Source organism: Crocodylus siamensis, chromosome 2 (assembly GCF_052110815.1).
Source record: "Crocodylus siamensis isolate JL-2025a chromosome 2, ASM5211081v1, whole genome shotgun sequence".
NCBI classification, from domain to species: Eukaryota; Metazoa; Chordata; order Crocodylia; family Crocodylidae; genus Crocodylus; species Crocodylus siamensis.
The window spans coordinates 105,957,498-105,970,672 of NC_143396.1; the positions used below are offsets into that span (position 1 = coordinate 105,957,498).

Sequence of the window (13,175 nt, forward strand, 5' to 3'; positions counted from 1 at the left end):
TTCAGATGATATTGCTCAGTAGCGATGAGCTACTGTACAGTAGCATCACATCACAGTTAGTGCCCACCAATGCTGTGCAGTAGCAACGAGCTAAGCAAGCAGCTCATTGCTACTGTGCAGTAGTGTCTCATATAGATATACCCTTTGTGTGTATAATACATAAAAAGGGACATAATTCCCATTTTAAATGTAAACCATAATGGAACAAACCATAACTTCTGTAATACGTAAACTTATGTTTAAATATGATATCTGCTCTTGTGGCGTTGTTTGCATTTATCAGTAGGTTAATTATTTCACTGGCAATTTCTCACATTTTAGTTGCAATCGTCCAAATATATAATCATTATTATTTATGAGTTTCAAACTTTACAAGCAGATAAATGTGTATTTCAGTGCATACTTTCCTTCAATATTGTTATTCTTATACCACTCGGAAGCATTTTAACAAGAGACTTAAATTAATTTTTTTATTTCCTATTATTCAAGTCAAATGGGAATATATTAAGGGAAACACTCATTTTTATCTTTGAAAATACACTTTAATAAAATACTACTACTGTATATTAAACTAACTGATTTTTAAAAAAGGAACTATAGTGTTTGTTACATTTTGAGATTCCATCACAAAGTCAATCAGAAAAAGTTCTGAAGAAATTGAATGGGCAAGCCACTTCAAAATTCTTTAATATTTATCTAATACACTAATTAAAAATAGAAGATTTACATAACTAATGTTATTTTCTTGTCCTTTTAGCCTTTTCATAAGAACTCTAGTTGACTTCACTGGGAGTTTTACATGGAGATAGCTTGTACTATTGTCAAATCGCAAATTGAAAACTGCACCAGATCCCTAATTAAAGAATAGATTTCTAACCCTAACACAACTGCACAGGTAAGACAAGCTCTTACAAACCCGAAACAGCCTTTTCTGGGCAAACACAGGAATCACAGAAATGTAGATTTTTCAGAAATATGAAGTCCACACCCTTGTTCTGAGATATGATTGAGCATTGCAGACAAATGTTTGTCAAACCCAGTAGTTTTCAACCTTTTATAGACTCAATGCACACCTTGGAAAATGCCAACTCATAGCATTTACTGTTTGTTCTTTTTTACTCTAGAAAAATAAGCAAAGGAGCTTTTCTGCTGCAAAGAGCTCAGGAAGACCACAACAGGTCAGAACATTTTTGACACTATGAATTCCTATGTGAAATCTCTGAGATTATCTTGGGAATCATGGGTAGCTGATTGCACACCTAACAGTGCAAATGGCATCCAGCATCACCCTTAAAAGGATCTCATGGTTGAGAATAAGTGGTCTAACCTGTTCTTGGAAGCCTCCAGTGAAGGGGATTCTATATTTCCTAATTATCTTGTTCCACAGTTTAACTCTTCTGACAGTCTGAATGTTTTCATAGTATCAAACTTAAAACCTTCTCCTGTAAATTATGCCAATGATTTTTTGTCCGGTAAGTTGATCCAACTCTTGATGCTCAGCTGATTGCAAAAACATGTTTAAAGTTCCTGTGGAAGGAACATGATGGGGACAGAGGAAGGAAAGAAATAATGTTTGATTTTAAAGGTATTAAGTTCCTTGAAATGCAGATAAGTACTTAACAAGAATTTCAAGTGGATGAATGCTGAACTTGCAATGATTTCAGCGGTAGCTTACTGGTACAAAGTCAGCATGTCTACACATTCATTATTGTGCAGTGCTTACTGTTCATTTAATTTAGTATTTGTATAATCAAATACTCAATAAATGCACAGTAACCAGAGTTACTGAGCAGTAGCATCAGCGAGTGCCTTCTCAGTGATGCTGTTGCACAGTAGCCTAATAATACTGTGCGGTAGCATATTAGCACTATCCATGCTGTGATGCACTACTGCACATTATTTATTAGGCTACTGAACAGTTAGCATCTCAAGTAGATGCTCCCAGTAATGAATATGCTTCTTCTAAAGTAGAACATGGGAACATAAGAGAATTACACATCCTAGTGGCAAAAGGGCTTTATGCTGCCACTTCTTCTGGACTAAGACTAAGATTCTCAAATGTGTTTTGGCACCCATTGCAATCAATAAGAGCCAGGCCTCATATATTTTTGAGATTATGCACCCAAGTGCTATAAACACATACTAGCCCTAACCATTGTTCGTGTGTATGTGTGGAGTACTTAAAAGAATGGATGTATGGAAGAATGTGCACCATATACAGAATCCATGAAACAAATGCCTTTATGGAGATTAATTAAAATTCTTAAGATATGATTTTTGTAGATGTATGCAAATTGTGAAAGGAGTTTCAGTAAATGAAAACACTTTAATTATCTATAAAATAAAGAAAAAAAATGTGAATTTTTTTTTTCTTCCCAGCATGGAAAACAAACCTAATTTACAATATATACCAGTTCCAGGAAGGGCAATTACTTTCTTGTATTAATAGCAGCAATAACAAATTGACAGACTTATTTAAATGAAATATACTTCACACATTTCATTACTAAAATAGCCCGTTCTTCATAGAACTAACAAGGCAAGTAGGTGACTGTAAGTCCCATTACCTAAAGCTAAAGAAAGATTTCACTGTTGGTGTTTGTTCAATAGTTATTTCTGTGCTTTTTGTGATTTTTATATATATATGATAGATATATCTATATCATAGATCTAGATCTAGATATATCTATATACACATACACACACACACACATTTTAAAAAGAACCCCAAGAAGTTTCTGAAGTCATACAAATAATCTAGAAATGTGTTTAAAGTGTTTAACAAGTATATTTTGTTAGATTAATGAAGTAAATTAACAACTTCAGGGCTGAACCCAGGTAGTGTTCTGTACACAGAACTTCCACTGTAAGTAGCGGGGGGTTGTTTGGATTGATAGTGGGGTGGATTACATACAGATGATTTACAGGTTTCTATCTAAAAGCAACTGCCATTTTTAAAAAGCCCCTATTCCTTATATATTTACAGGCCAAATTCTGTCATCCTTAACTCCTGCTACAACAGGTAGTCACATTGGTGCAGTTACCAAAATCTGTTTCCAAGATCTTGGGCCAAAATCCTTTGAAATTAAAGCAAGGTTTCCATTTCCTTTGATGGATACTGAATCAGGCCCTAAGGGCACCGATATATGAGCAGCAAGGCTACTCTGATATGCTGTAATTACAGTTCGTTGGAGCAGACTCGATTAATCAAGTCTGCTAGACTGTAGTAATTACCATGCTGTAGAAGCCTCCAGTGTCTTGTGTATCACCATCCTTACGTTTAAAAATGCCAGTGGGGGTGCTTTATCTAAAGTTCGTTAAGCTTTAGATAAAAGCACCCCCACCGCCATTTTTAAGCTTGGGGATGCTGATACACAAGATGCTCCGGGCACTTTAAAATTAAAGCGACTCTCGGAGCCACTCTAATTAAAATGTGCCCCCCCACCCCCCAAGCACATGTATAAATGCCCTAAGTACTTCTCCAAACTCCAATATTAGCTAAAAACACAGACAGTGCTCTATCATTATTTTTCAGTGTTTGAGAGGCAACAATTAGGAAACATCAGAAAGAACACAGTACAGCAGCATATGTAAAAAACAAAAAAAAGTCTAGATTTTACATTTTCTGAACACGAAGGTAAACTTAAACTTTACTTTTCAAGGCTTGTTTTTTGATTTTTTTTATAAAAAAATGAGACAATATTTCAATTCATAAAATTGTTATAAAATATACAGATAATATGGAAAATCTCAGTCCTGTTCCCAAAGAAGTCAGTAGCCTATTGGTTATTCTTCCTGTAAGAGAAAGGTCAGTCTGAGAATGTGCCATGTTCCTAACTCCAAAACAAGTTTTATATAAAACAACAAAGATGACTAAAAAGTTAAAAGGTTGTTATACTCCAGGCTTTTGTGGTTTGTGTTTTATCAAAAACCATTTCAAGCCATGATGAAAAGATATATATATATTTGCTTAGGTTTTCACAAAACTATATCAAAGAAAGATGTGTGTGAATTATGAGTTTGGTAAGATTTCCTTAAAATAGTTATTATCAGTTACATTATATCTTACATTGCAAAATGTACAGACACCCAGTCTTCTTTTTAACAACATATACAGGTGAGGAAAAGGCCCTTTATGAAAGGTTATGTGAGACCAAATTAAAAAACTTTAGAAATATAATCAAAATAATGGAAACTGATATATACTTTTGATAGTACATAATGCTAATACTGGTAAAACTGACAGCTGCATCTTTGGCATTGAAAATTCAGTACAACTTTTAAGTAAAATGTTGTTGCTTACATCTTAAAAAAACAAAAACAAAGACCAGAAAAACAGGATTGACCAAAATACAAAAATTGGGGAAATACTACTAAAGATTTATTTATTTATTTATTTTAGCAAGGATAGGTTAGGGACCCTGAATTACCTTCTCACTTTTAATGCATGATGTGGACTGCATGAATCCATTTAAAAATCAACTAAATTGTACCACATTGTTCGGAAAATTATATATAATATAATATAATATATATATTTTATATTTATTTAGAAGCTTTGAAATAGTACAGTAAACACTTTGCAACACGGTGTATAAACTACAGAATGTCTTTGATATTTTGTGGGTCTGCAGATTAACAACATTTTTATGACCCACAGGTGAAAAGAACATGATCACAATCTCTCTTGTAAAGTTGGAATATTTTGGGGAACACTTGATCACACAAAAATAATATAAAACAGTCAAGTTTAAAACAGTGATATTGCATTTATAATGCACATTTCTTTTATCTGTACGATTGGCTTCTTGTGGTGAATATAAACATCTAAAGGGCTCAGTGACATTTTGGAGAGAGAAAGATATATAGTGCTGTAAACAGGCACACACTGATCAGAGAGGCAAGAACGGTTGCCTCTGAAGTTTCTACAGTTCCATACATTTCAACTCATTTCTCAGGCCTGCTGAGAGCAATTAGGTCCTGTTGTTGGCCACGATGTCTCCAACAGCACACAAATCCTTCAGTTACTCAGAACTGGATGGCCAAGACAATGAAGTTGAAAAGTTGATGCTTTTTTGTTGGTCGACTTTTGTGCAAATCATGCTGCTTCAGGTAAGTCCTGTAGAATTGACTAGCATATCCTTTTCCGTGCTGTGGGAAAAAAGAAAGACATTTCTGAGAAAAAAAAAATCATTCTCTAGCGCTACTATTTTTTTAAAGGATTTCTTAATGGGTAGAGAAATCATACTTGTGACAAGCTGTTGCTTGGATTTCCCATTTTAGTAAAAAGTTTAATGTTGATTTACTGTTCAGAAAAGTCTTTCTGCAGTTGATATTCTGGAAAAAAAAAGTCACACTTCACAGGCTGTTTTATTAACTGTCCGGTATCACAGCAAGTATTCCAATATGCCTTTAGAAAACCAGTATATGAATAAGGCAAAGAGTCACACTTGCAGGTTCAATATTACTGGTATTTCCAAGCCTATTTTTTCTAGTTCATCTTGTTATTTGAAGCAAGACCTAGACTCTCCAAAAGAATCAGAAGACAGTTTTCCTTCCCTTTCAAAGTGAACCATTATCCTCATTACCAACTGACCCTTTAGTCTGGTTTGACAGAGAGATGAAAAAAAATGATGCATTAGCGCTACAATTCAAATCCAAGCATTTACTGTCACGTTGGAAATTGAACTTGTATTACGTAAGTGAAGAAGGTCAATGCATTAGCAAACCTGTATCCTAATACACCAGCTGTGGTAGATATATTACCTCCAGACACTGGCTATTTTAACTGTAATTGGGAGCAAAGGTAACAAATGACTTATACTAGCATCCGGAGAAGACCCTAGCTTGGATTCTGACATCAGTCACACGGATGGAGCTGAGGTAAGGAACTAGCTCATTTAACTGAAGTACTTTTCTGAAGTGTCTGATTATAAAATTCAGGCTTTATCCTAAACTCCAAATTGGCAAATTTAGATTTAAAGGAATAAAATGTCAACAGATTTATGGGCATGAATTGTAACAATTAAAATAAAAGGAACTTTTCCAACTCTGTGATGATTTTACAGCTATAAATGACTTGTGTTTAGCCCTAATTTTCAGTCTCTTTAAAATAAATGCACAAATTAGGTCCCCCTAGAACATGTTCACTAATAAATTAGTAAAGTATAAATCACAGTGAAGACAAATTATCTACATGGAAGGGTACTAGCATAGACATCATATGTTCATCCAATCTAGTCTGGCTAAACTGACAAGTATGGGGTACATGTGACATATATATACCATGTGTACCCCAAAGTGGGCCATGGGTTTGTACGAGATCCCATTGAATTTACTCAGTGCAGTACTGGGACCTGAGACTGTGAAGATTCTGACCTGTTATCAGAACTGCTTATGCATATTTTTTCTAAGAAAATCAAAATCAGAACTGAAGTCAATGGGAAATATTTTGCATTTTTTAAATTTAATTGTAAAGATATCCTTAATGTCCAATATAATTAAAAGAGATAAAAGGCTAAGGAGATAATCTTACAAAAATATGCATAAACAGTTGTGATAACAGGTCAGAATCTTCACAATCTCAGGTCCCAATAATGCACTGAGTAAATTCCATGGGAGCTCATACAAACCCATGGCCCTCGTTTATTAGGTTCTGAACTTCCTTTTAATATCAACAAAAATAAAGGTCCTACAACAATAGCACTTAATGTGTGTGAGTTTGTGTATGTGTGTCACTTTTATTCTATAAAGCTCTGTATAAACATTCAATTATTACATTTTTCATAATACCATGGTAAAGACAGTCATTACAGGGTGCATCTACACATGCAATTAAAGCCCATAAACAAACTCCAGGGCTTCTTGCTCTGGAGTTTATTGCTCCTGGGTACCATGTCTGAATGTCAGCCTGGGACCACAGTACATTGAACCAGGGAAGAGAAGCCCTGGCTGAAAGGAAGCCTGTGGGGTAGGCTTGCCAGCCTGGGGCTGCTCCCCCTGGCTCAACATGCTGCAGAGGGGCTGGCTGGAGCACAAGGGTGCTTCAGCATGGGGCTACTTGCAGCCTGCTTACTGAAGCACCCTTATGCCCCACCCAGTCAGACAAGGCAGTATTCTACATGCACACTGCTGCAGAGTATTTACAAGTACTATCTTTCTGTGCAAAGTAAATTAATTTACTTCAGCCTAACAGGGATGTATCTGTAGATGTGCAATATTTACAGAGCAGCTATTTAGTCTATTGTGCAGTAAACTTCTTGTGTAGACATGCTCACAGTGTCCCAGATTGAGAAAGCTATGGGTAGGACTGCAGAAGCCAGAAACCTCTACAGGGTTTCCTATTGTTCATTTCCTTTAGTTTGGGGTCTTGTAGAATATGAACGGAATGAAGCCTCCCAACCCTACAGACCAACATGACAAGTTGGGTCAACTGGAATTGGTGACATTCTTTTGATCCTCTAAGATGCACAACAAAATCTATGTATTTACCTTTAGGGATATCTTAAACAATTAGAAGGATTTTGGTGTAGATGCTTGGGTTGAGTTTTTACCTTTCCCCATGCCTATTAGTAAATATGTTTAATTATTATTTTAATTCAGACAAGATAATCAATTAGTTCACTTTTAACTCTGAATAAAGACCTGCAATGTTTGGGCTCAGGAGAATTCATATATCCCGGTTCTACCTGTTACAAAAAATTAAAGTTTTCTATTTGAAAAGGATTCTAAGTGATAGAAAATTGCTAGATTTCAAGGGTGAGGGAGCCCTAGCCCTTTATCTTATTATTTTCCATAGATATCTGCACAGAAATCCATGTGCAAAGCAATCTTTATGACCCTGTATTATTATCCTTGTTTTACAGATGGGTAATATGAGTCAGAGAGGTTAAATGGGAAGAAGGATGCTCACTCTTCAAGCAGAGAACAGGAAATCAAGAGATCTGGGGTCTAATTCCTGGCTCTGCTAGAAACTTTCCTTGTGAACGTGAGAAAAATCACTAAGCCTCTCTGTGTCACAATTTCTCCATCTGTAAAATGGGAATAGTATTGCTTACCTATCAAAACAGAGATGAAGCAAGGCATAAATCACTATTCTCTTTATAATCCACTTTGAGATCCACAGATGGAAAGCACTACAGAAATGGAAAGTACCATAGTCAGTGAAAGAGCTGGCATAAGAACTAAAAAAATCCTGACTCTCAGTCTTTATCTCAGAACACATTTCTTTTTTTTAAAATCATCATTTAACTCTTTTGTACACTGTTTTTAACACTGAAACCTAGTATAGAGAAGAACTGTACATAGATCTACTGGGAAAGATTGGGAATGCTGGGATGGCAGCTTTTTGCTACAGATATTGTTTTTAGAATTAGTAAAATTTAATAATGTTACTACCATATTAGGACAATGTGTTCGGCTCTTTAATGTGTCTAGGGGGAAAGGAGGATTAAATAATCAGCACAACTAGAAAGCAATTTAAAATTCTGAATTTTTCCTCATTAGCTTGCTTGCTAGTTTAGCTCAAACAGTGTTATGTATATCTAGCATATATTATTAGAGAGGTAGTTTTCTTTCTCCAAAGGTCTTATTCCCAGTAGGAAGGATTTTAAATGAATATAGGGTATTTACAATAGATTTCAATAATAAATTGGAAGCAGAGTACAGAAGGCATGTTAGGATTTATTCTTCCCTTGATATACATGTATAACCCTCCCATTAATGCTGCTGAGTTAGTTATAGGTAGGTACTGAGAGGAGAAGACACACAAAAGAGTAGCCGTGGATGAACAGAAGGAGAATAAATTAAGAGAAATAAAACTGAGATTAAAATAGGAAAGAAAAAATAAAATTAAACATACAATATTTATACTTAATGCTTTTTATGACAGATATGTCAGGAAAATACAAACATATTTATCACAGTATCTTCCCTTCGATTCCTTTGCCTTTTTGTATGTTATCACATACCCTGTTATATACAAACTTAGGGCAAAACTATGGCTACATTAAGTGATCAAGAAATGGGAATGGCAACAAAACTTTTTTTTTCTTCTAATCTTTGCAATCCCAAAAGGGGGCTGACCACACAAATCTTTACACTTCTTTGAACAAGAGAGTATTCCTGTTGGGTCTTGCTAACTACCCCAAGCAACAAAGCATGGAGTTGTGCTGATCCCCTTCACTTGCAAAAGGGAGTGCATGCTTTTATGAATATGGTTTCAGTCAAGCACATCCTGTGGACCTGGAAGCCATAGCATAATGCCTGCTACTGAAGCATGACTCCATTTTAACAATGACATTGGTGGTACCTTAAAGATCTAACAGAGCAGTTAGACTATAAACTTTTCAGGGAAAGAGCTATCTGAAATGCCATGCACGCTAATTCAGCTGTAATACTGCTACTGTACTATGAAGAGAAGGAAGAGAAATATTTTTCCCCCTTAAATCAGAAACAGCCATAGAAACAAAGGAATGAAAGCAGCACTATGCTTCCTACCTCCCCAGTGTACAATCTACTGTGTCAGGACCAAATTCACTCCCACTTGGCACATCTACACAAGATGTTTACTGTGCAATAGACTAATTAGCTTCACAGTAAATGTCTCAGCATCTACAAATGCACCCCTATTAGGTTGGAGTAAACTAATTTATTCTGCAGCAGGATAAAATTTGTAAACACAAGTACTATTGTGCTGCAGAGGAAAAAAAATAAAAAAAAAGACTCTGCAGCACTGCACATGTAGATGTGCCCCAACCAGCCCCTTCACAGCACACTGAGCTGGGGGAAGCAGCCCCAGGCTGGCAGGCTGACCCCCCGCACCTCCCCTGCCAGCTGGGGCTGCTCTGTCCTGGCTCAATGCACAGACATGCACCTGTGAGCAATAAACTTCAGCGCAATAAGCACTGGAGTTGACTGCTGTGCATTAATAGGCATGTGTAGATGTGCCCACTGTAAAGTTTAGTACAAAACGCTTTCACACTATTTACCCCACAGCATACTAAATATGAGATCAGCAGGACCACATACACAGGGCACCATCCAGTGTCCTAAGATTTTTGTCTCCAGACATGCCTACATGAGTCACGCAGGCACAGAAGTGGTGGGTTGAGTATAGTCCAAGGTAGGTAGGTTTTTTGATCTTATGGCTCCAATGCCCTAAGCAGATAGTGCAGAGAATATATTCCAGTTCATGAAGCCCAGAGTAGAGATAAATATACATGGAATCACATGGCAGACTTCTCTAAGCAGCTTTCCCAAATATGTAAGTTTTAAGCAGGTAGAACAGATATCTCCCACAGTTCATTAAAAAAATTATATAAATGAGTCCTTTACCACATGTACATTTGGATTTTTAGCATTATTAGCTTACTTAAAATATGTTCATAAACTTTGCATTACTCTGCATTGCAGACATAGTGGATGAAATTCTGCCCCTATTAAAACACCAATGACTTGAACAGTGCAAGGATTTAACCCAAGACGTTTGGGGAGGAAGGGAGAATGAATTACTCAGGTAAATATTAATACAGCTTTCTGGCTCTGGTTTAAATACATTACCAACTGTAACTGTTTGCCGGAAATCTGATGCATGATTTAGCACATTCAGTATATTTCTTAGTGAACATATGTACTCATCCCAAACTCACCATCACACATATCACCAATTGTTGCATTTGCAAGAGAGGTCATGAAGTGAATTGAAATGAAGAGAAACTGACCATAACTCCCTTATGCTTTATAGTTGTATATCTACATATGGGATGATATACAATCATAGGGGTAGGGCTCAAGGATCTAGGATGCAAAATATTTCATTTCTAGACCAATTTTTTACCAGTTCCCTGAATAAAGGAGTACAGTACTTCAGTAAACCCAGTATCAGCTCAGCATCTTTTGAAATAATTAGGTAATTTTTAAAATGTCATACTTTAAAGAGGAGGTTAAGTTAATACTGAGGATATTTTAGGAAAATGGCATTCAAGATATTCCAGATATTTCTTAATGAATTAATATAACTTATCTGTTCCCCAAAACACATATTTGCATATATGAAGATATGATTTTCTCAAATATTCTATTCTCACTGATTAGTTTAGAGAGAATTTTTTTAAAGAGCTTAACAGACATTTTATGTTTCATATAGACATATTTATAAGAGTACATTTTCACTGATTAGTTGTCTTCACAGTGCATAATTCATGCTCTCTTGTGCATTATTTTTCATTTGTATGGCAACAATTCATTGTAAAAAGGTTCAAAACATTTGAAAAAGGACGCCAGGAAATTACCCATGTTCACAGGTATAAGAAAAAAGTAGCCAAATTCACCACTGATGTAATTTCACTGAGGTCAGTGGAATAACCTCAGGGCCAATAAATTACATACCTTTTACATACAGCCCTCACAACTGGTATATAGAGAAAACATCTTGGAATTGCTATAAAAAGGCATTCTCCAGATGCATATATCATGGGAAAAGCATCTGGCTAATTCCTCTAGTCAGTTCTCACAACCAATATTTGTGTCTACATGCACAGAGAGGGTCAAGAAAGGGCTCCTCTTCATCAACATGTCAATAGAGTAAGAAGGCATAGTCCCTATTTTCTTGAGCATTACTACTGCAATTCTGCCTAGTTCTTGTAGATACCAAAGTGAGGACAGGTATGAAGAGACTGTTCTCCATGTATACTTATGCCCAGGTAAAAAATCTCTCTAACTGAATATATTGGAAATGTAACTGGGTTGAAAAACTGTCCCTTCTGGATCCTGCATATGCCAGATATAAATATTGTTCTTTTCTAACAAAGACCCTTGCCTTTTCAAAGTAAATAAAACAAAAATATCATCAAATGCTGTCCACTACTTTTGACAGAATTATCCATATTTTGCAGTCAAAGACAATTGGGGGGGCAGGCAGGTTCCATAACATACCTAATTTAAAAAACCCCAGAAACTGTTCTTTCTTTCTGTCTCGCATAAGTACATATTAGATTCCATTTCCCAAATTCACTTGAATTCATTCAAGGGACACATGAGATGCTACTGTGCAGTAGCATTGGTGAGCACTAACTGTGATGCAACACTACAGCACAGCAGTAACAAGCTATTATGCAGTAGTTCATTGCTACTGTGCAGTAGCATCTGAAAAAAATGTGCAGGGATTCTACAGCACAGTCATTTAGTACTTCGTTATGCAAGTACTAAATGACTGCACAGTAACAACTGCACAGTCGGCTGCTCATGTGGACACAGCCTCTAAGTCCAAGGACAGTTATGATGAACACCGACCACATAGATTTACAATCTTATGAAACTGACTGACTGTGATGATTCTACTTCAAACATCAAAAAGGCATGTGTCACCGGTGGACATGCAAATGGGTAGCTTTGCATTTGCTTTTTCATTTTGAATATAATGTAGAATTCTGCACCAGTGACTAAACAGATGATCAATTTGTTTTTAAGTTGTGCTGATCAAGTTTTGCACTGATATATACTCCATTACCTGCATTAGCTTCAGTGCAGATTTTGACAATACATGTTTTAGAAATTTTGATTTTCTCTTGAAATTCCAGGGCCCCACTACTTAGAGAGATACACTTTTGTCATAGTGTGAGCATGTCTGTATGGAAAGTTGGACCATTTTAGCATAGAAGGTATCACTTCAAGACAATTTAGCAAGGCACAGATAATATCCATAGGCAAATCTTGACGTTTTAATACCAAGTAATAGATAATATCCATACTGTTGCTGTGCTTCCAATTCTTTGTTTCTTTGGTGTTACTGTCTCCTTGTAAGACATATGCACTGCTCATCTTTGTGCAGAAAGGTGAATTGCACCTGCTGTGAAAAACTAGTGGGATCACAATTTGGTAAACACTTGATTAAGTCGATATCTAGTCAGTACTGTACTGAAGTCTGTGTTTTTATTCTAATCATTGACTTCCATAGGGCATCAACACATGCATGAAGTTAATCACATGCTGAATAGGGGTGATTTGCTGAATCAAGGCTTGGCTGCTTGTTGTCATCCACATTCTGAAGTACATATGATACTTCTACATGTACTTTGTTTTCTCCACTAAATGCAACTGCCAAGAATAGCCTAGTGGCATAAAACATGTCAGATATGATTTATCTTCCCATTGCCATTATTTACTATGGAAACGAT

The 13,175-nt window shown here is 36.0% G+C and overlaps 1 protein-coding gene across 2 annotated transcripts in view; it reads right to left on the bottom strand.

Moving 5' to 3' along the window:
• Window positions 1–4,526: 4,526 nt before the first annotated feature.
• The window catches only part of PCDH10 (protocadherin 10), a 42,820-nt gene continuing 34,171 nt past the window's right edge, over window positions 4,527–13,175 (bottom strand). For both annotated transcript variants that reach the window (XM_090036545.1, XM_090036546.1), the window contains one exon: window positions 4,527–5,151. In XM_090036545.1, coding sequence (XP_089892671.1) covers window positions 5,109–5,151 — 43 coding nt within the window. In that variant the 3' untranslated portion in view covers window positions 4,527–5,108. The remainder of the gene's footprint in view (window positions 5,152–13,175) is intronic.